Genomic DNA, 24,080 nt, shown 5'->3' on the forward strand with positions numbered 1-24,080 from the left:
GCTCTAGTTTTAAAATCTTGGTTGGGAGGTTAAAAAACAAAACAAAAACCAAGCAAGTTCCCTTTAAGGAGCCTATAGGTAAATTGTGAGAAAGTATAAAATAATTGATGGGATGTATGTGTTTTAATTTTGACAGAGGTCTTTCTGTAGACACCCACTTCCTCATTCGTTATCTCATTTACCTCATTCTTTTCATACTACAGCGATATCACTCTCATACTTTTGTATATATTTTGAAGTGGAATTAGTTGGGAAGCTACTCTACTGGTGTTTTTCCTGCAAGTCTTAAATCTAATTTTACTTTTCTGAGAAGACAAAAATCTCTTCAGGGGCACCCTTCTCCTTCCTTTCCTGCACCTCCTCAGAGGGCATGTAGGGCATCCGAGCAGATTTGGTCTAGGAAGAGGGGAGAGCCAAATAACGCCGCTTTACTTCCTATACTCCATGCTGCTCTTTCCTTTCCACAGGGTATTAGAGTATTTTCAAGGGACAGTGATAAAGCGCAGAAGATAGGCACAGTCTGTGGGTGGAGTCTTGTACTTCTTTTAAGGTGTGCCCCAAGTCCCTAAGTGACTCATTTGTCACTAAAGCAAGTGTAACAGCTCATTCCTCATGTTTCTTTGCAGATCAGCAGATTTATTTCCAACTCCCCAGTGCTATTTGAGTAGACAAGGATCTCTTGAAGGACCTAGGAGGATTTTGCAAAACATGGAATTGGGCTGGTTTAGGTTCTGGGTTTTGGCCAGTTGTCTTCAATGCATGAGAACTCTAGTGCTCTATGCTATGTCAAGAAAGGGGGATTAAAAGTAATACCAGTATGGCAGAGACAATGCATTGCTTGGTCAGTTAGGGAAGAAAAACAATAGAACTGCCTTTTGACTTCCCTGTGGGAAGCAGAAGGCCTATAAACTTGTAAAGAGTTGGGAGGGGGCATTCAGAGGCTAGGCTTGTAAAGCAACTTTTGTTCAAAGCAGCGACCTGAGGTCCTTCTTTGGCACCTTTTAAGTATGCTCTCCTGTGTACGATAGTTTAGGAATAAGTCTGACTGACTCTGTCCTATAATCAGCTCTCCCATGAATTCATCTTTTCACTCAGTACCCTACTACACTGTGCTGTGTTGTTCTTCACTCCAACTTTTCATCTGTTTTTCCTGGTTGAGTTTCTCTGGCACTGGAAGAATTGGTCTGTTTGAACACCTCCCTTGCCCCCAGTGAATTGGTAGGTATTGCTGCCAGAAATCTGATTGGAGAGCTGTTAAGAATCCATTAAAATTCAAATCGCCATAGTCTGACCTCAGTTATCTACTTTTCACAGATAGCAAATTCATGTGATTATAGTTACAGGGTCTCTCATTTCACCTGGGCAGAACTCCCTGAGTATTAGTCGTATAATTTGTGAAAGTACTTCTGTGGTCTGTATTAAAGTACCTTAGCCCATGTGCTCTCTTTCTTTGCAGACGAACAGGAGGCATTGAACTCAATCATGAAGGATCTGGTGGCCCTCCAGATGAGCCGACGTCCCCGGGTGCCTGGATATGAGACCATGAAGAACAAAGAAACGGGTCACCCAAATAGGCAGGTGTGTGCAGCCATGGCTGTTAACTAAATTTGTTGGGGAGGGGTTTTCAGGTGGGAAATATGTGAGAAGCCAATGATACTCTGATACAGGCTTGAATGCTGTTGGTCCCTTCCCTTAACAGTCTGTTAAATGGTAAGTGATATGTACTAACCAGGTGTGGGTCGTGATCTGGAGTCCCAATGCCTTGTGCATCTCACCTTGTAAATAGTGTTTCATCTGTGGAGAGTAAGAATAATTTCTTTGCTAATTATGGGGACAGTATTCATATACTTTTTCCTTTACTGATCATTTGGCAAATATTTTATCCATATTTACGATCCCTAACTCAGAAACTTTTTAGCTATCTTACAGTATATACTCAGGAAAAATTAATTTTAGTATTGGTTTATTTAAAATGTAATTAGGAAGGGAAATTTATTTAATAAAACAACATATACTGAAAGTAACAATGAGTGATTTTGTTATTGTTGTTTACAGTTGTTTCCCCCCATTAACTCAGGTAGTTGAGAGTGCCTGTTTTATTTAGAGTTGTGTGCTTCTCTAGGAAAACAGCTTCTATTTTGTTAACATTTCAACTTGTGCGCTGTTGAGAACCTTCTTCTCGCTTCCAGTGTCACTGACCTCCCTGTTGCCTAGGCCGTTTGGCCCACAGAGAGGAGTGAGTGACGGGGAGCTTTCCTTCCTAGTGGGTATCAGATGGCTGAGTTTGGTGTGTTTGATGATATCCTTCCTTGTGGTTCTCTTCGTTATCAGCTAACCTTCTCTCTCCTCATTTGCACCTTGTCTACCAATTCTTCAGAAGTACTCTTGGTTCCTGGAGAAAGTATAAGGGGCTAGAACTTTTTCTGTCTGAGGTTGGCTAGATATAGCCTCCCAGAGTATTTCCTGCCTTTAGGAAAACTAGGGACCCCAAGTCCTTTTGTTTCAGTTATAACATAAGGAATAGTTTAGAAAGCTGCTTTTATTTTTTGTGTTTACCTTACAGAACTAGGGGAACAACAGAATAGGGCCCATTCTTGTACTGTTTTCATACATTATTCTAATTGTGTGGGTTCTCACTTGCTGTAACTCACTTCTATTCAAAGCTGCTTTTGGAAGGAACATTTTACCAGAAGTGAATCCCCTCCCCCAGGCTTGAGCCTAATGACCTCACTTTCCTTCCTGTCTTCCTATGTGGAGTGTGCTTGTTAACGCTGCTCCAGTCAGCTGATCTTTCTCCAAATGGGACTATTAGCGTGGATGTCAGTTAGTAGGTGAAAAGGGGAAACTTTCTTGAGTTGGAAGGCCCAAAGGGACTCTGCCGAGAAGAGGAGGGGTGGAGTGGTCTCTGATCATTCCTTGAAGGGAGATTACCTTTTAGGAACCCTGTTTAGGCCTAAAAGCTATTATAAGAAAAATCCTGATCTTTTACCATGCCTGCTGCTGTGTTATTGGGGTGAAGGCAGTGGTTATGAAGGTAGAAGCCTGTGAAAAGGATTGACTAGTATAGAGGAAATAATCTTAACAAGCGGTACTAGCTCTTTGGACCCACAGTTTACTTGAATATCGTCAAACATTATCTGTTGCATGAAGGATACAAATTATTAACCTCAGTTTTTTTGTTTTTAAAGAAAAAACACAACAGCAGCAGCTCAGCCCTTCTGAACAGCCCCACAGTAACAACAAGCTCATGTGCAGGGGCCAGTGAGAAAAAGAAATTTTTGGTAAGGAACAAAATTACCCGTTAAAGCTAAAATGTGCTTTTAAATCTACTAGTGCTGGAAGAGTGTGGAATTCATTTCCTGGACAAATTGTTTTAGTGGATTTGCAGGGAGCACTGGTTACTCATTACCTGTGTGCTGTCACCATTTCTCACAACAGTATTGTTCATAAGCAACCTCGGTCAGTGCTGTCCAGTAAACTTCTGTGATGATAGAAATGTGCTATATTTGTACTGCCCAGTGTAGTTGAGGAACTGAATTTAAAATTTTATTTAATTTTAATTAATTTAAATAGCTACATATGGCTAATGGCTATTGTCTTGGATAGCACAACTTTATATACTGTATAAGGGACTGTAGATTTGTTGGGCAAGAAATTAAGTACATGCTTGGAGATGTGTACATCTCCTTGGTACATTCGTTCCACCACACAGGTCATGAGTTTCTATGCATTGTGATAAGCTTATCAGTGGGAATCCCAGCTAAGAGTCTATTCCAGGGGGCATGGGGATCTGGGGGGAATATGAAGCTTGGAACTAGCATGGCTGTTTAGAAATTGAAGCTCAAAGTTTTATGCTAATATTGGGTAAAAGGGCAATGAAAATGTCAAAATAGCTTCTCTCCTTAATAAAGTCAAGGTTGTAGAATGGTCTCTCCTGGGAAGTATAGCAGATGTTCAGCTTCTGACCAGGAGGAATAGTCTTCAGCAAAATCGTGAAAGCAGAAGGAGAGAGAGAGTCTCAGTGATTGCATTTCCAAGGAAGGATGGGGTGAGATGGGGATGGTGGGAACATTTAGGGGGAGAAGTGTTTACAGCTCAATGTAATGAAAAGAGCCCAGCCTGAGTCTTGAGAAGTTAATAATCTGTTAACGTAGGACTTTACAGTTTACACAGTGAATTCCCTTTTGAAAAATTCTTGTTTTTGTTTGCTTGGGCCTAGGATAGGATTAAACGGTTTTCTCCAGTAGCAATTCTTCTGTCAGAAGGTCCATACTTAGGACGAGAGAGGACTGAAAGATCAAAACCTAATGTAAATGGCTAAGAGATGCCAAATTGGTCTAAGAAATGTCAAATTGGGCTAAAGATTCAAATTGCAGAGTCCCAGTTGAAAGTACCCAAGTGTTTTGGCCACCAGGAAAGGTGGTTTGTTCAGGGATGGAATGATGTTGGCAGAGGCAAGCAGCGCTTCAGAGTGAGAATGGCAGTGCTGAGATTGGCATAGCCTCATGGGGCTCAAGCTTGGCACAGCAAGGAATGCCACAGGAGCTGGGGGTTCACTGACAGAATCGTGTGGGGGCTGAGGCCTGGAAGTACAGGAAATCGTAATTTAATACCTCTGCTTGGCAAGACTTCAGATATCCTCTTCCCTGAGTAAACAAGCTAGGCAATTAATTGAAAAAGAGAATACATTTGAGAAAAACTAAGCATTCTGAGCAGCTACGGAAGTACAGTGGTATGAGGCACTTGGTTATTCAGCTATTTGCTAAGAGTTAGGATCTGCGCTCTCTGTATTCTCCCACCTGGACATTAGGTCCCTGGAAGCCTGCAGCCGGTTAGATCTGGCTGCATGTTCTTAGATATGTGTGTCACATCCTCAGCTGGGGCCTGTGGATGGTTTTATAGGCCATGAAGGGCAGACCCTTTAGCAGTCATCAACTAACAGTCCTTTATCAACAGGTGCTATTTCTCTGTGAGGGCGACAGCTTAGTGTAGTGAAAGGAGCACTGGCCCAGAAGTCATTGAGTTGTTAATAATCCATTAACATGGGATTTTACAGTTTAGAGAGTGCTTCCAACAACAACAGTTAACAGCAATAACAACAACTATAAGCTAAACTATAAGCATGTGTATAATACTTTAAAGTTTACAAAGTGCTTATGCAAAGATATTAAGTAGAGCCAGGAAGCAAACCCAGATCGTCTGTCCCGGTCACAGTAATTTTACCATGTGTAAGTCTGATAACCTTTTTAAACCTCAGTTTTTCCATCTGAGAATACAGGTATAGTGTCTACCTCTGAAAGTTGTTGTAAGATCATAGAGTATAAAAGATTTTATACATTGTAAAACAAGGTACGGGTGTAAAGTGGTAGTGACTACATCACTTCTGTTATGTTCGGGCATTGTGGGTATGAGCGCTAGTGAAAGCTTCTAACCAGAAGTATGCAGATTGTCATGGAACTGAAAGGGTTGCGGTTTTCTACCTTTATTGGATTGACATTACTATCTATCAGATGGTCCTTTGCAGACTTATGAAGCTAACCTGATATATGAAAGTCCCAGTAGAAGAAAAAGTAGAATCCTTATTACCATGGATTCCTGTTTCCTTTGAATCTTATCACGGTGGTAGGTAGAGGCTTGAACAGAGCCCAGGGTCTGGGTCTGACCCTCCAGATGATCACTAGTGGGTGCTTAAGAATGGAAGAGTTGCTTTCTTCATAGCAAGCGCTAGAAGGGCAGGCTCTTGGCTATCAGTTATAGAGGAGGAGAATTCTAGGAGCTGTTCCTCCACAGGGTCAGTGATTGAGCAGACTGCCTTTTGCTTTTACTGTGATAGACCTGACTCTTCAGGACTTCCTTTCTCTTTCAAGGGTTGTTGATAAGATAGGCTGGCTAGTTTGAAAATAAAACATAATACAGTATACAAGCCTCATATTCTATTTTGTAAGAAGCTTCCTTTTTTTGTGTGGTAGTTTATTAACTAGCAGTAAATAACTAATACACTATTTCATCATTGATTTATTCAGATACTCACTGAGCCCCTGCTGCATGCCAGGCGCAATGCTGGGACTGGGGATATAGAAAGAATTAGGGTAGGGAAGAAGGTTGCTTTATAATCACCTCTTCCACTGATCTCTTAGGACTTTCCTGAGTCACACAAAGAAAATTATTTTTGTTGCTCTTTTCTTCTCATTTATTTACTTTCTTTGGCAAAATAAGGACTCCAGTGCCAGAGATGTGGGAGCCAAAGGTATATAGCAACTACAGGGAGGGGGAGCACTGCAGAATCAGAGAGCGGGCACCAGAGACAATGGCTAGCTGGGGCCTTTGCCAGGTCAAAGGTTCACAAACCTTTGTTTAATAAAGGTTTTTTTTGAATTCTTGGGAGTCTTCTTGGGTTACATGTTCAGTTGTTGAGTTCAAACTTTGAGAAGGTCATGTCTACTTAAGTTTGGTATCGTTGGTTACTCGTATTGCCCCCTGAGTTCCCAAATCTGTAGCTCAGCCTGGAGGCCTGCACTGTCCTTCTCCTGGGCATGGCTCTCACTCTTCCTTTCACCAAATTAGCTCTGGTGGGCAGGGGACTTGAACCTGCCTAGATCTGAATTTTTGTACTAGAACTTTTTTCTCAGCAGCTGTGGCACCTCTCCATTCAGTTCGACATGGGCCTATACTCAACCTTCTTAGACAAAGAAATATAAGTTATATTCCCTGTACCCTAGGAATCATGCAGTCTTATGAGAAATGAGAAATATGTAAAAAAAAAAGAAACTAAGGTAGGATGTGACTATGCCTAAATATATGGTACAGATACTGAGAGCCACAGGAGGCCAGGAAAGTGAAAGATGAACTTGGGCCGAAGGAGTTATGGAGTCGTTTCTGGAAGAGGTGGCACTGGAACCAGGCAGTGAAGGATGTATAAGAGTTTAGTTAGGTGGAAAGGAGGAAGTATGGCACTCCAGGTTGGGAAGCTGAATTATTAAAGGCCTAGGGGAAGGAATGAATATGGCATCTTTCAGGAAATAAGGTGGGCATTGATCTGGCTGGAGAGAGGGTTCCCTTTGAGAACAGTGTGAGATGATTAGGTAAACTGAGTGAGCTTAAATTCCAGAGGGCTTTGAATGATAGTAAAGAACTTAGACTTTATTCCATAGGTCATGGGTATCACTGATTACTTTTTGAACAAAGAAGGGATGTGGTGAAAGCGGTGGTTAAGATGACTGAAACTGTGGAGGAGTGTAGAATGTGCTGGAAGGGGGGAGCTGAGAAGTACAGAGGCTGCTTCAGGAATTCAGGAGGGGAAAGGGGCTCCAAGAGTGACAACTGAGAGAATGGGACGCAGAGTCTCATACTGGAGTCCCTGGAGGGGAGAATTGGAACTTGCTGTCTGGCTGTGAGAAAGGGAAAAGAAAGAAAGAATCAAGCAGAACTCAGAGGTTTGAGCCTGTAGCCAGTATTTGAAATGGCAACACTGAGAAGGGGGACTAGTTTGGGAGGGTAGTTGATGCAGACACACATGGCTAGGTTGAGTTTGCGATTACAGTGAAATACTCTGAGAGTGTATGCAGGTATGTGTGTATATTGCTTTTGCAGGTACACAGTCCCTTATCTGCAACTCTAAAATCCAGAGAGTACTGCAAACTAAAAGGTGTTTTTAAAATTTTATTTATTTATTTTTAAATTTGCAGCAAATTCATTTGGCATCAAAACTTGGCCTGAATGGACACAGGGCTATTTACAGTCTTTATTTATTTGACTAATTGTGAATATTCATACTTTTCAATACAAAAACTAGCTTTTGCTCTTAACAGGTAAACCCTAAATCTTAGTGACTGTACAGATATGGCCAGCACAGGGAAGGGGAGGACAGCGTTCCCCACAGTCACTGAAGGACCCTGACTGACAGTGGCTCCACTGACCTGGCACACCAGGGAAGAGAGTGTAGAACTCAACTTTGTTCCCAGCTGCTGGTCAGAAGTAGTTACAGAATCCCAAACTAACTTCAGGAGAGGCTAAGCAGCGCAGAGGGGTGCACGGAATGCCTGTGAGCGTTCTTCTCTGCCATGGAGTGCTGCCCAGACACCTTCCCCCTGGAGGGGCATCACTTAACATACAGAACACGTACCACTACCTCTCTAAATCCAAAAGTGCTTTCTGAGACGCTTTCGGCCCGAAGGGTTTTGGCTAAAGGATAAAGGACCTGTATTACCATTTTTTGAGCACTTATTATGTGTCAGGAACTTTTCTCATATCTTTATCCAATTATGTCATTTAATTATTTTGATAACTCGATGAGATAGATACTGTCACTATTTTCACTTTTCAGATGAGGAAACTGAGTCACAGAGAGATTAGTTCAAGGTTACAGCAAGGAGGTTATAGAGCCAGGATTTGAAGCCAGACAGTTTGACTCTAGTGCTGCATTCCTAACAATGACTTGTCTGCCTTATATCCATGGCAGACAGATGAGGTTTCGCTTGAGAAATTGGGGCTGGACATAGAGATTTGGGAATCTTCTATTTAGAGGTTGCCTGATTTTTTAATTCCTGCTGAGGAGAAGATGTGAGAAGAGGGAGAGAAATCCAGAGGCCAAAAGTCCAAACATTGAGGCACAGTTACATGTTGGGGGAGGGGTGTGAGAAGGCATGAGGAAGAGGAACCAGCAAAGAAGCAGAAGTGGTTAGAGTGGTGGCAGGTTCCCTGGCTTGGGATAGAGTCACAGAGGCAAGAGGAGAGAACCTCATGACAGAGGACGCGGCTACCAGTGCGAAATGCCTCGGAGGGGCAAGGAGGATGGTGGGCAGGAAGGAATTGAATCTAGTTAGCTTTATCTGAACTTTCTTATCTATGGCTATTCTAGTCAGCCTGACAGGGGTCACTCAGATTTAGGAACTTGGCAGATTTGGGCACACCATGTGGTACATGGAAGCCAGTCATGGACCTGCATCCTGCTCTGGAAAGGCTGTAGCCACATCAGACAAGGGATTCAGAAGGCTAGGCGTCTTTGTTTACACTGCTTACTAATCACAGGCTAGGTTGGTCTTGAGTAGGAGCGATTTGTGGTTTGAGGCAAAAGTTTAATTCCCTTTCTCACTAAATTCAAGTAGAATAGTATTTGGATTGTGGCCCACGATGAAATAAATTTAGTTCCTTCAGTCCCACGAAGGGACAGAGGGGATTCCTTCATAAGTGCATCTTAATGTAATGCCCCAGTTTAGAATGAGAGCTATTGTTATGTGTTTTTATGTTATGTGTTTTTTATTACTATAAAAAATTAGATAAAAATCAACAGAGGAATAAATTTTTTTTTTTAATCAACAGGAAGAAAGGGAAATCTGAATAAACTATGGGCTTTATTTAACACATCAATATTGGTTAATTCGTTGTAACAAAAAGAAATGTACCATACTAATGTTACTGATAGGGGAAACGGGGGGGTGGAGGGGGGAGAAGGGTATATGGACACTCTCTGCTCTATCTGCTCAATTTTTCTGTAACTCTAAAGCTGTTCTAAAAATAGAATCGATTAATAAAATATAATAATAATTAGTGCTACACCAAGGTGTGCTGGGCTGTGAGCAAGAGGAGGTGAAAGGAGTGGTAACCCAGCTGTAGGGACAGACAGGACTGCAAACTGCGGTGAGCACTTGGGGTACTCCAGAGCTAGTTGTGGAACCGGACAGCATGGGAAGCTGGAGACAGCATGTCAGATGCGGCAGCGTGTTGCAGGCACTGTGCTTCGGAGGGCCTTGCCACGGGAACTGCTTAGTAGTTCAGGGGAAGGAGAAAAAGAAGACAGTGAAAACACTGCTGTCACTCATGCAAACCTTGAAGCCCCATGATAACTTCCTCTGCAGCAGTGCCTCATCTTTCTGCTTGTGCGCTCATATTCCCGCGCGCGTGTGCACACATACACACACAGTCTCTCTCACCTGGAATGCACACCAGAGGGGGCACACTGCCTTCCCATGCCACCTCCTCCATCTCCACCTACGCACAGCCTCAGCCAGAGCCTCCCCTACTGGTTCCCCAGACCCCATAGCTTCCTGCATGATCGCTCCCCTGGTCTCCCGATGCTGGCTCCATTATTACTCCATCTCCTCCATGAGTTCTGAAAAGTAAGGTCTCAAAAGATCCTTTGATAGTTTCCTTCTTTCAGTGCTCCCATTGAAGCCCTGCATCTGTGAGTAAAATAAACCTCCCTTGCCTGTGTGACACTTAAGTTGTAGCATATCTGGGCTTCTTTTAAAGCATTATAATCTTGAGAGAACTTGTTTAACTTCATTGTAAATTAGGTTCTCCTGTAAAATAGACACAATAAAAGTACCTGTTGTGAGGGTTAGTTTAATTGATATATGTGACATGCTTAGAACAAGACTTAGTATATAATAAATCCTCAGTAAATGTTAACTATGGTCATATTATTAGTAATGGGATCAAGTGGCCCATATGTTACATCAAAGGATGAAAGGGCTGTATCAGGGCTGTATTTTGAAAAGTTGTCACATCGCAGGCCTGCTCCTCAGGGGAGCTTTGCTGTCCACTGTTTAGTATGTGAGCTTTTCAGGGTCATGAAGCTCTTTGAGCCTCCATTTCCCTGTCTTTAAAATAGTGAGTTAGAGGCTGTATTCTTATATTTTAATTCATTGACTCTCAAGGTGTGTTCTAGGACCCCTAGGAAGTTCTCAAGAACCTTTCGAGGGTCCATCAGGTCAAAACTATTTTCATAATAGTATTAAGATGTTCCTTGCCCTTTATACCCTCATACTCTTAAGAATGTACAGTAGAGTTTTCCAGAGGCTACACAATACGTATTATCACAACAGTTTGAAAGCAAACACTGATATGAGAATCCAGCTGTCTCCTATTAAGCCATGCATTAAAGAGACTGGCATTCTCTCACTTCACTTTTTTAAAGTTTTTTTAATTAAAATGTATTTATGTTAACACATAACGGTTTTTAATTATTTTTAAATAAAATTTAAATTTTCTCAGTTTTAATTTCTAACGTGGCAAATATCAGTAGATATAATCTACATAAACAAAAGCTTTTTGGGGTCCTCAATAATTTTTAGAGTGTAAATTAGAGACACCAGTCTAGTTCATTTGACTGGAAGGGAATTCTAGCCTTCCAATCTCTTGGGAAACGGAAGTCCTGTGTGCACCCACCCTACCTTTCAACTTTCTCCCTTTTCTGTCATCTTTTCTGTCTGCTCTATGTTCTTCATCTTCAGATACTCTGAAGCCCTCTTCTTTCTTCCAAGCCACAGTTTTTTAATTTGTCAATCTCAGTATAATTTTCATTCATTGACTATGAACTTTCTTACCTCCCCCTCTATTACTTGTTGGTTTCCCGACTATCTTAGTTTTCTTTTTCCCATGTACCTGTTCTTTTTTTCTATATCTCTTCCCTTTTCCTGTCATTTTTAACTCCCTCAAGTTGTTTGTTTGCCCTTTACAGTATCTCTCGTCCTCCTTGATTTGTTCCTTAACATTCTAACACTCCTACCTCGTCTTAATTTCTGACACTTACACCCAACTCTATTCTTCAGTCAATTAATCCGTTTAATAAATATTGTAAGCACAGATATATACTATTACCTTTGCTGTCACTGGAGCTACAGAAACAAGAGAGACATGATCCCTGTCCTCCTGGAGCTTATAGGGTACACATGATGGTCATTTAGGCTAGAGCTGGGGACAATTATAAGGTATTTGTCCAGAGTGCCACTTTACTCCCACTTTACTGCCACTTTCAAGGGCAGCCTTGAAAGGATCGTGGAAATCATTAGTAGCAGCAGCAACCATTTATTGCATGTCTACTATGTATTAGGTATTTTACTTACATTTTCTCGTTTAGTTCTCATAGCAACTCTGTGAATTAGGTATGTTTAGCCCTACTCTGCAGATGGAAAAACTAAGACTTATAGAGGATAAGTAACTTGGTTGTGGTCGTAGAGCTAGGAAGTATCAGTATTAAGATTTCTTTTTCTGTCTAGTTACATCAGCCCAGAAGGAACGGTGTCCTGGCCAGGAGGTGGTGATATAATGGGAGAAACTCCAGAGCCAGTTGTGGAAATAGAGAGTGTTTGAACTTAGAAATGATATGTCAGAGCAGAGCACCTGAGCTGGGGCAGCCACCAAAGGATCTCGTCCCAAGAGCTTTGTTGCCGCTGAGGTTAGAACTCATTGAAAGGAATGCCTGTCGGGGTAGAGAAGCTCTAACAGGAGCCATCAGGGATGTCTGCCTAAGGTTGCTAAAGGACTGCCTGAGGCTTACCTGGGAAGGGCAGGAGTGACACACGCCAGAGAACCCGCTAACCTGTCTATCATTTCTTTGGCAGAGTGACGTCAGAATCAAGTTCGAGCACAACGGGGAGAGGCGGTAAGTCTGCCTTCTGATGAGTGGCTGTGTTCATGTGTGCTGCATTTCTTAGAAAGCGTTCAGCTTGTGGAAGCCGTTGCCCTGGAGTGATTCCTGCGGGGTCACTGGCTGGGGAATGGGGTTGGTAGGGCATAAAGGGGAAAGTTTCACCCTTGGTTTGGCCTACTGATTGAACCTTGTTTCTGGTCTTAAAATTGGAAGCCATTTCAACTGCTGATGTTTTACTCTTCTGCTCTTATTTTGCTACTGTGAGATCCACCATTGTGCTAGGGGAGGAAGTCAGGACCCCAGCTCTACTGAGTCATGGCTTCCAGACACACTGACACTGTGCCAGCCATGGGCATCAGAGGGAGATGAGGATTCTCCTGTTATGTGGTGCCATTCCCATCCCTGGTAGAGTGTCCCTGGTTTTGTCCACATCAGGGGTCAGGTTGGTGAATTGGAAGTTTTTCTTTTAAATGCCTTGGGACTTCCCTGGTGGCGCAGTGGTTAAGAATCCGCCTGCCAGTGCAGCGGATACGGGTTTGAGCCCTGGTCTGGGAAGATCCCACATGCTGCAGAGCAACTAAGCCCGTGCGCCACAACTGCTGAGCCTGTGCTCTAGAGCCTGCGAGCTGCAACTACTGAAACCTGCGCACCTACAGCCCGTGCTCTGCAACAAGAGAAGCCACTGCAATGAGAAGCCCGCGCACCACAACGAAGAGTAGCCCCTGCTCGCTACAATGAGAGGAAGCCCGTGCGCAGCAATGAAGACCCAACTCAGCGGAAAAAGAAAAAGTTTAAAATGTCTCTAGGTCATGGGAAGCTGCATCAAGTCCCTCAGTTGTGAAAGATTTCAGTTCATTTGAGGACATAGAAAGAGGGAGTTTTCAGTCTGCATTCTGTATTTTACCTTGTTAGGGAAGTGAAAGTAATGTTACAAAACCCTTGTATCCTTTTCTCCATTGTCAGTATTTAGTTTTTTGTAGGAAGTCAAGGTAGAAGTTCTCAGTAGAGAAAAATGACTCCACTGAATTTCTCAAGTTATTTTAAGGAAAACCTTTAAGAAAGCATACAGAACTCTTGTCGGGATATTTGAGACCCTGTGTGTGCATGTATGTGGCACAAGCATGCGCACAAGCATGCTTTTCAATATCTGTTTTCCCCCTCTTTGCCTTTCTCTCCCATTGATAACTGCCCCGCCCTTTTTCCTTTGCTTTGAGCATTTGGAGGGGCAAAGAGCATACCCATCAGGATAAGATCCACCTACTTTAGGAGTCCCACCAGCGGACCTTAGTGCCTTCAAATGCTCTTGTACTGGTAGTTCTCTACTGCTGGCATCTTTCAGCCCACTTTGAAACTAGCTCCGGAGGAGATCTTTGGCTGCTGTTCTCCCTTAAAAAAATACATTCGGAAGCCTGCAAGGTTGTCAGAGGTTGCCGGATGGAAACATTGTACAAAGAGTGGTCTGCAGAGCCAGGGTTCTGCTGCCGCCATGTGAATTCTAGGGCTGTTCCAGGGCTGGAGGGAAGAAGGTCTTCTGAGCTCTGTCCCCAGCTGTTTGTCCTATGACCTGCCAGTAGCATGGAACTTAAATTGTCACTTCATTGTTGCTCCTTTTCACACTTCTGACCTGACTGGGTTTTGGAGGGATTGCCAAACTTGGAGCAGCGGAGAGTTTTCAGAAGTATGAAGATATGAAATCAAAAGCTCAGTTGTGTTGGAGCCTAATTACACAGTTACGCTCTCCTGAATTCCTGTTCCCTAAGTGGTATGCAGTTAACAGTGAGCGGACTTACACTGAGAAAGTGTATGTGTTTAGTTTCAGAGATGCTGCCAGATCGAAACCACAAATATTTAAGGTGGTCAGGCTTTTGAAGCCCTGAGCGGCAGTGTTGGTATCAAGGTTTTGAAAACTGCATTCTCTTTTTATGGAGCTGTTTTCGGGAGCCATGGCGTTTCACTGTTTGTGTACTGTGTGTGGAATTGAGGACTTTATAAAGTCGGTGTGGGGAAGCCAAGTTCAAGCTGCTCTGTGCCAGACAGCTCTGGTTTCGTGTATTTCATGTCTTAGGATTTTGTAGAAACTGTTATTGTGGGCTTTCTTTACTTTTTACAGGGACTATGGACAGTATCTACCTAAATGTTGTAGGCCCTTATAGAATAAGAATTTACAGAAAAGAGGAAAGAAGTAGTGACTTTTCCCATTCGTCATTGCCAGGTATCCATTCTGGTGGGCTGATTTTTCCCTTTGCTTTGGAAGGGTGGGCATCAGACTTCTACCCTTCCTCCCTCTTAGCCTCAGGAGGGCAGAAGAGGACTGTAGATTAGGATCTCCTTCCCTTCGTGTCTGAACACTGGTGGGGATGGTTGTCCTGGGTGTTAGACCCCTCTTTGAAGTACTGGCCTAAAAATGTCTGTTATTCAAGGTGGTAGCAGCAGCTTAGATCTTACCAAACCTGGGAGTGCTGGTTTCTGATCTTGACCAGACTTTTGGGCTGCTTTTGGAGGTTTTGAATGGCTCATCACCAGGCCAAATGCAGGAAAATTTATCTCTGAGTCTGATGTTTTTCTAACTGTGCTAGAGACATCTGAGTGATCTCCTGGTATTTTATTCAGAAAGGCTGGCCCCGGGGACTTCCCTGGTGGCGCAGTGGTTAAGAATCTGCCTGCCAAGGCATGGGACATGGGTTCGATCCCTGGTCCAGGAAGATCCCACATGCTGCAGAGCAACTAAGCCTGTGTGCCACAACTACTGAGCCTGCGCTCTAGAGCCTGTGAGCCACAGCTGCTGAGCCTGCGAGCCACAACTGCTGAGCCCGCGTGCTGCAACTATTGAAGCCTGTAGGTCTGGAGCCCGTGCTCCACAGCAAGAGAAGCCACCGTAATGAGAAGCCTGTGCACCACAAGGAAGAGTAGCCCCTGCTTGCCACAGCTACAGAAAGCCCACACGCAGCAACAAAGACCCAACGCAGCCAAAAAAATAAATAAATAAATAAAATTGATTTAAAAAAAAAGAAAGAAAGAAAGGCTGGCCCCTTTTGAATTAATAGAAAGGTATTCTCTCAAAAGAACCCAGAAAACACTCGTATCTAGGTAACCCATATCTAGATTGCACCTAATTATTGCTTGGGACAGTTGATTTGAGGGAAAAAAAAATATAAGGATTATAATATGGATGGATTTCCTGGTGGATATAAACTAATACATTCAGCAGTATAATTTCCAAAAATGAAAGGTAGTGATGGATGAAGGAAAAGTTATAGAGAAATTATCTTCCTGAGATGTTAGGCTTTGTGTGAAGGATAGATTATGGTTTATAATAATATCCTATCAATGTTGTTCAGTAGAACTTTCTGCTGTAATGGAAAGGTTCTACAGTAATTCCTTGGTAGCAGAGGAAATTGGTTCCAGGACCCCCTGTGGATACCAAACTCCTTGGATGGTCAAGTCTCTTATATAAAATGGTGCAGTCTTTGCATATAACCTATGTACATCTTCGTGTATACTTTAAATCATCTCTAGATTACTTATAATACCTAATACAATGTAAATGCCATGTAAATAGTTGCCAGCATGTGGCAAATTCAAGTTTTGCTTTTTGGAACTTTCTGGAATTTTTTTCAGATATTTTTGATCTGCAGGTATGGACCTGTGGATACGGAGGGCCGACTTATAGCTGTGTTCTCCAGTATACTAGGCACTTGCCACATGTATCTAGTGGGCACTTGCAATGTGGCTAGTGGGACTGAAAGAGCCAATTCTAAAATTTAATTTGAATTTAAATAGCCACTTGTGACTAGTGGCTACCATATTGAACAGCACAGTTCTAGATGGTAACAGCTTTTACGGTGCCCACTGATTTCAGCCAGTCAGATTTCATTAAAATCCAATGGCTTACCTATCAAATTACCCATGACATTTTTCACAGAACTAGAACAAATAATCCTAAAATTTATGTGGAATCATAAAAGGCTAAGAATTGCCAAAGCAATCCTGAGGAAAAAGAACAAAGCAAGAGGCATACCCTTCCCAGACTTCAGGCAATACTACAAAGCTACAGTAATCAAAACAGTGTGGTATTGGCACAAAAACAGACATTTGGATCAATGGAACACACAATAGAGAGCCCAGCAATAAACCCACATTACCTGCCATCAATTAATCTTTGACAAAGGAGGCAAGCATATACAATGGAGAAAAGACAGTCTCTTCAGCAAGTGGTGTTGGGAAAGCTGGACAGCCACGTGTAAATCAGTGAAGTTAGAACACACTCTTACACCATACACAAAAATAAACTCAAAATGGCTTGAAGACTTAAATATAAGACATGACACCATAAAACTCCTAGAAGAGAACATAAGCAAAACATTCTCTGACATAGATCATACTGTTTTCTTAGGTCAGTCTGCCAAGGCAAGAGAAATAAAAGCAAAAATAAACAAATGAGACCTAATCAAACTTACAAGCTTTTGCACAGCAAAGGAAACCATAAACAAAATGAAAAGACATCCTATGGACTGGGAGAAAATATTTGCAAATTGATGCAACTGGCAAGGGCTTAATTTCCAAAATATACAAACAGCTCATACAACTCAATAACAAAGAAACAAACAGCCCAATCGAAAAATGGGCAGAAGACCTAGATAGACATTTCTCCATAGAAGACATACAGGTTGCCAACAGGCACATGAAAAGATGCTCAACATCGCTAACTGTTAGAGAAGTGCAAATCAAAACTACAGTGAGGTATCACCTCACACTGGTCAGAACGGCCATCATTACAAAGTCTACAAATAACTAATGCTGGAAAGGGTGTGGAGAAAAGGCAACCCTCCTACACTGTCGATGGGAATGTAAATTGGTGCAGCCACTATGGAAAACAGTATGGAGATTCCTCAAAAAAGTAAAAGTAAAGTTGCCATATGATCCAGCAATCCCACTCCTGGGCATATATCCAGACAAAACTATAATTCAAAAGATGCATGCACCCCTATGTTCATAGCAGCACTATTTACAATAGCCAAGACATGGAAACAACCTAAATGTCCATCGACAGATGAATGGATATAGAAGATGTGATACGTATATACAATGGAATACTACTCAGCCATAAAAAAGCATGAAATAGTGCCATTTGCAGCAACATGGATGGAACTAAAGATTATCATACTAAGTGAAGTAAGTCAGAAAAAGAAAGACAGGACTTCCCTGGTGGCACAGTGGTTAAGAATCCGCCTGCCAATGCAGGGGACACGGGTTTGAGCCCTGGTCTGGGAAGATCCCACATGCTGTGGAGCAACTAAGCCCATGCGCCACAACTACTGAGCCTGCACTCTAGAGCCCGCGAGCCACAACTACTGAGCCCATGTGCCACAACTACTGAAGCCTGTGCTCCTGGAGTCCGTGCTCTGCAACAAGAGAAGCCACCGTAATGAGAAGCCTGTGCACCGCAAGGAAGAGTAGCCCCTGATCACCGCTAGAGGAAGCCCGCACGCAGCAATGAAGAACCAACACAGCCAAAAATAAATAAATAAATAAATTTATTTAAAAAAAAGAGAAAGACAAATACCATATGATATCACTTATATGTGGAATCTAAAATATGACACAAATGAACTTGTCTATGAAACAGAAACAGACTCGCAGACATAGAGAACAGACTTGTGGTTGCCAGCGGGGAGGGGGGTGGGGGAAGGATGGATTGGGAGTTTGGGATTAGCAGATGCAAACTATTGTATATAGAATGAATAAACAAGATCCTACCGTATAGCACAGGGAACTATATCCAATATCCTATGATAAACCATAATGGAAAAGAATATGAAAAAGAATGCATGTATATGTATAACTGAATCACTTTGCTATACAGGAGAAATTAATACAACATTGTAAAATCAACTATACTTCAATAAAATAAATTTTTTTAAAAATGGCTTAGATCCCTCTTTCCTGTGGCTTATTGCTTCTTCCTCTGGTTATACCACTTCCCACTCTGGGGGAGCAGGGAGTATATGAAAGAACCACACACTTCTTCCTGTCAGTATGGAGGAGGGCAAGAACTATAGAGGCTGATGGCTGAGTGCTGCTAGTCTGCCACACACTAGTCAGATTTCATCTAAGTCTAGACACGCTAACAGATTAAGGTGGGTTTAATATACATTTTCCCCTATCACATTAAGCATCTTTTCATGTGTTTATTAGCCATTCATCATATCCTTTGCTTGTGTTTCTATTGGATTGTCTTTTCTTATTGATTTTTGCAAGTATTTTCTCCAAGTTTGGTATTTCTTTTTAACTTTGTTGATGGTTTATTTTCCCATCAAAGTTTAAATTTTTGTTGTCAAACTTGTCTTCTTCCTTTTTGTCTTCTCTATTTTATGTAATGCTTAGGAAGACCTTCCCTACTCTAATATTTTTTTCAATCCTATATTTTCTTTATATATATATGTATGTATATATATAATATATATGGGTTTCTGATATTCTCTTCTGTTCTGTTTATCTCTTTGCTTGTTTTTTTTTTTTAATATTTGGTTGCGTGGGGTCTTAGTTGCGGCAGGCGGGCTTCTTAGTTGTGGCTCATGGGCTCCTTAGTTGCAGCACGTGGACTCCTTAGTTGTGATATGCGAACTCTTAGTTGCGGAAGGCATGTGAGATCTAGTTCCCTGACAAGGGATCGAACCTGGGCCCCCTGCATTGGGAGTGTGGAGTCTTATCCACTGTGCCACCAGGGAAGTCCCTCTTAGCTTATTTTTGTTTTAATTATTTAAGTTTTAGAGTGTTGGGTTGGTCCCATATAAAATTGCCACTTTTATATGCAAAAGTGGTTGACTACGTCCAGTATCATATAGTTAAACCTAATGCATTAATTAAAGCTTATTATTAAAAAAATTTGAAGAACACACAAAAATAGAATATGATACTCAACCTCCAAGGACCTGTCACCCAGCTTCAACATTATCAACATTTTGCCAACCTTGTTTCATCTACCCCCACTTGTAAATTTTGCTGTGACATTTAATGACAAATCATTTTAAGACCTCTTTGAGCATGTTCTTACTCTACCATCTGTTTATAGAAATTGTGCTTTGAACTGACCTAGAGAGTCTCTGTCGAAAAGCATCAATATCAACACTACTTACATGCACACATGTGTCACTGGTTAAGAAAACTGATCAGGCATATAACCAACTCAAGGGGAATTCCTGTGACTATGGCAGGAAATGTCAGTTCTGAGGATAATCAGCATTGAGATTACTGTGGCATCTCAAAAATGAACAATGGAAGAGACCTTTCAAGTCCTGGAGTTGAGTCGTTTAGGAGTTAAGACCATGTTTTCAGGACTGCTGCTCCAATCCCCAGGTTTTCTTCCTAACAGGAATATTTGAAGCATAGTTTTTAAATCCAGGTATCCTCCTATGATACTGCACTGTCATTGACCGAAAGAGCTGAGCTGAAGTGGAAGAACAATGGTTGAGATTGAGTACTGCTCATAGGTACTATTGACAAACCTGAGAGATGCTCAGAAGAAGGGTGAAAAGATAAAGGTAGATGTAAGAGAAGAAAAAAATACAGAGAGAGGCAAGCTGCATGAAAAATAAAAAGAGAATTCTATGTTGAAAAGAAAAGGAAGATAACACTCAGGAGCCATAGCTTCTAAACCCTGCATTTAAAATATACAGTTAACCATGATTTCTGTTCCTTTTCAGAATTATAGCATTCAGCCGGCCTGTGAGATATGAAGATGTGGAGCACAAGGTGACGACAGTGTTTGGGCAGCCTCTTGAGCTACATTACATGAACAATGAGGTACGAAAGATGGATGGTGTGCGGGCAAGGGAGGCACAGCTGCCTACCTTTTTTCTCTCTGTTTAACTGAGGATTTCCTGGTTTGTTCCTTTAATGTCATCTGCAGGTTTTCATTTTCTGGAGCCTCTTTTCTTAATTCCAGTAATTCTGCGATTTCTCTTTTTTACTACATGGGAGGTTACATAGCTGTGTCCATTCCCTCTGCTCATTCAGTGCTGGTAGCTCTAATACTCCATGGCGGAATCAGGTACGGGATTAGGTTCAGGGCTTATATTGTCTCCTTTACATTTTGTAGGTTATCTTTTTCCTTCCAGCACAGCCTTAGTAGCAGAGGGTTCAGTAGGGCTGGAGAGGTGTGGAAAACTGGTGGGTAGATCCTCTATTGACAGGCAGAAATGCTGGATTCTTCTCTCAGAGTTTAACTTCTGATTGTAGCTGGTTCCAAACGTTAGCACCTACTCTAATGATTTCTTTAACTCTTAGTCCTCCTAACCCCTCCCGACAGCCATTTTATTTATTCATACTTTGAATATCACCCAGGAAGGAATTCTTTTGAATGTCAGTCACTTGGCTGCTTTCCCAGCTCCAAGGAACGTACTAGAGGCTGCAGTCTGCTTAGGCTGGTGCTTTGCATTAGTCTGAAAGGCACTGTGTTTGTGCCCAGTAAGGAGCCTGCACCTTGAGGGAACTGAGTTGGGGGGCAAGACAGGAAAGCTGGGCAACCTCATGGTTCTTTGAGAGTCAGGTCCTTACTTTGTAGTTTTTCTTGTCTTTTTTTTAAAATTTATTTATTTATATTTATTTAATTTTGGCTGCGTTGGGTCTTAGTAGCTGTGCGGTCTTTCTCTAATTTCGGTGAGCAGGGGCTACTCTTCGTTGAGGTGCACGCTCTTCTCATTGCAGTGGCTTCTCTTGTTGCAGAGCGTGTGCTCTAGGCACGCAGGCTTCAGTAGTTGTGGCACATGGGCTCAGTAGTTGTGGCTTGTGGGCTCCAGAGCACAGGCTCAGTAGTTGTGGCACACGGGCTTAGTTGCTCCGCGGCATGTGGGATCTTCCCGGACCAGGGCTTGAACCCGTGTCCCTTGCATTGGCAGGCAGATTCTTAACCACTGCGCCACCAGGGAAGCCCCCTTACTTTGTAGTTTTATTTTATTGGTTGAAAAGTTAAGAATTTTCTCTACTTTGGGGCTTAAATCTGTAGGAGATGAGATTTGTTGGCAAAAACTCTGTGGTCCTCTTCATATAAAATATACAACCACAACTGGATATATGCACTGCCAAATAGCTAACAAAAATAACACCATCTGATTTTTGATTTTTGCATAAATTTTAGAAATACAGCAAATTTGAAAAATAAACCACTAACTCTATAGTTAATAAATAACACAGATGTAAGTATTTTAAAGTATGTAAAGTAACACATTTTAAATACAGGATATGAGAACCCCCCCCAAATACAAATGTCAAATCCATAGAAGTTTAAAAAATTTCAGCTCAAGCATCAATGACTATATAAGAAAGTGAGGCTAAAGTCAGCTAGCCAATCAGCATTAAAGGTGTTCTTTAGTTAGTAAAGACTTTTCTGGATGATTTAGTACTACTTGTTTCTCTTTCCATTAATATTTCCATTAAGAATTTCAGATGTCCCAAAATCCATTTTCAAACTCTTTTGCCAAGGGAGTGACTGCCCAGAATATTGGGCATTCCTTTATTCAAATGTTTATACAGATACTGATTTTAAAGCCAAATATAAGTAATTGTCATTATTTTTTGAGTCAGTGAAGACTAATTTATTTGAGCATTTATTTTTCATCACTTTGTTTTTTGTTGTTTTTTGTTTTTGTTTTTTGGCCACGCTGCACAGCTTGCAGGATCTCAGTTCCCTGACCAGGGATTGAACCTGGGCCATGGCAGTGAAAGCCTGGAATCCTAACCACTAGGCCACCAGGGAACTCCCATAATTGTTACTGTTTTAAATCATTCATGTCTTTCCGTAGTCTGCTAATGTCAGTGACCAAGAATTGACTAATTTACATCTTATTAATTTCAAATGTCTCAACTATTTTTCTTTTCTTTGCCCTCTAAACCCTGCCTTGTCAGGATTTGTGAACCACAAATGAAAAAATCTGTTGAGATTTTATTTTATTTATGTTTATATTTTTGTAATAATAGCTTTATTGAGATATAATTCACCTACCATAGAATTTACCCTTTTATTTTTAAATTTACATTTTAAACTGTATAATTCAGTGGTTTTAGTGTATTCACAGAGTTGTGTAACTAACATCACTACCTGATTCCAGAACTTTTTCATCACCCCAAAGAGAAATCCTGTACTTCTTAGGAGTCACTTCCCATTCTCCCCACTCCCCAGTCCCTGGCAACCACTTATTTACTTTCTGTGTCTCTGGATTTGCCTGTTATGAACATTTCATATATATGGAATCACACAATATGTGGCCTTTTGTGTTTGGCTTCTTTCACTAAGCATGTTTTCAAGGCTCATCTATGTTGTAGCATGTCTCATACTTCATTCCTTTTTATGGCTGAATAATATTCCATTATATGGATATATCACATTTTGTGTATCCATTCATCTGTTGATGGACACTTGAGTTGTTTTCACTTTTGGCTATTATAAATAATGCTGCTATGAACATTTGTGTACAAATTTTTATATGAACAAATGTTTTCAATTCTCTAAAATATACCTAAGAGTGGAACGGTGGTTCTTGTAGAAACTCTGTATTTAACTTTTGGAGGAACTGCCCAACTTTCGCATATCAACTGGTACCACTTTACATTCCTACCAGCAATGTACGAGGGTTGCAATTTCTCTACATCCTCACCAGTACTTGTGATTCTCTCTTTTTTTTTTTCTTTTTTAAAAAAATTATAGCCATCCTAGTAGGCATGAAGTGGTATCTTATTGTGGTTTTTAATTTTCATTTCCTTAATGACTAATGATGTTGAGTATCTTTTCATGTGCTTATTAGCCATTTGTTTATTTTCTTTGGACAAATATCTATTCAAATCCTTTGCCCTTTTAAAAAATTGGATTGTTTGTCCTTTTATTGTTGAATTGTAAGAGTTCTTTATATATTCTGGATACTAGACCCTTATCATACATTTGCAAAATTGTAGTTTTTTTTTTTTAAGTTAAAACCTACTCCAGTAATTTCTTTATCTTCCCCTATCTCCACCCACCCCTTCCCCACCTCCCCCAACACCAGTCCTTATTTATCCCTACTTTGAATGTTACCCAGGAAGGAATTCTTTTACAATATGATATGATTTGTAAAATTTTCTCCCATTCCGTGGGTTGTCTTGAGGTTTTATTTTAAATACTGATTTTACTATTTGTTTTTTCCTGGCCTGGGGTTTAGAGTTCTCATTTCCTTGTATTCTGAATCGGGAACTGAAGAAATTAATTGGATTTTTGCTTTATGTTTGCCACAAATACATAATAAGATCTGACATTTTTTAGGTCTTAGGCAAAGCATACTTTTGCATGTTTTAATACTAAGTACTCATAATATCTTCTGCTTTTAACAGTGAGTCAGGCTTATCTGTACCCTCAAGAACCATCTCTTTTAATACTTCAGTGGAATGAAAACAGAGGAAGTAGTTTTTGGTTCTAGTCACTGATTTTTTTTAACCTTTATACATTAAGATACTAAACCCTTCTATGCAGTCTAAGTTTGTCTTCTTATTTGAGTAACGTTTTCATCCTCTGCCTGCCCCCTCCTCCTCCTGTGCCTTTTCTGCTTATTCTGTTAATGTCAGCACAGGGTAGAATGGGACATGATTCTACTGCTTAATTTGGGAAGAAATATGGGGCCTATAACCGTTTCGGATTTGATGCTTTGGAATAAAGGGTATTTTTAGAGACGAAGCTTTTCTTAGA

At 41.3% G+C, this 24,080-nt stretch overlaps 1 protein-coding gene across 4 annotated transcripts in view; it reads left to right on the top strand.

Annotated features, from left to right (window-relative positions):
- Positions 1-24,080, top strand: part of MAP3K3 (mitogen-activated protein kinase kinase kinase 3) — a 69,303-nt gene that overhangs the window by 15,029 nt on the left and 30,194 nt on the right. For 3 of the 4 annotated variants that reach the window (XM_061176540.1, XM_061176539.1, XM_061176541.1), the window contains exons 2-5: positions 1,457-1,578; positions 3,189-3,281; positions 12,342-12,382; positions 20,074-20,173. In XM_061176540.1, the coding sequence (XP_061032523.1) occupies positions 1,483-1,578; positions 3,189-3,281; positions 12,342-12,382; positions 20,074-20,173 (330 nt within the window). In that variant the 5' untranslated portion in view covers positions 1,457-1,482. The remainder of the gene's footprint in view (positions 1-1,456; positions 1,579-3,188; positions 3,282-12,341; positions 12,383-20,073; positions 20,174-24,080) is intronic. The other variant, XM_061176542.1, reaches the window with a different exon arrangement.

The sequence above is a fragment of the Eubalaena glacialis genome, chromosome 19 (assembly GCF_028564815.1).
Source record: "Eubalaena glacialis isolate mEubGla1 chromosome 19, mEubGla1.1.hap2.+ XY, whole genome shotgun sequence".
Lineage (NCBI taxonomy): Eukaryota > Metazoa > Chordata > Mammalia > Artiodactyla > Balaenidae > Eubalaena > Eubalaena glacialis.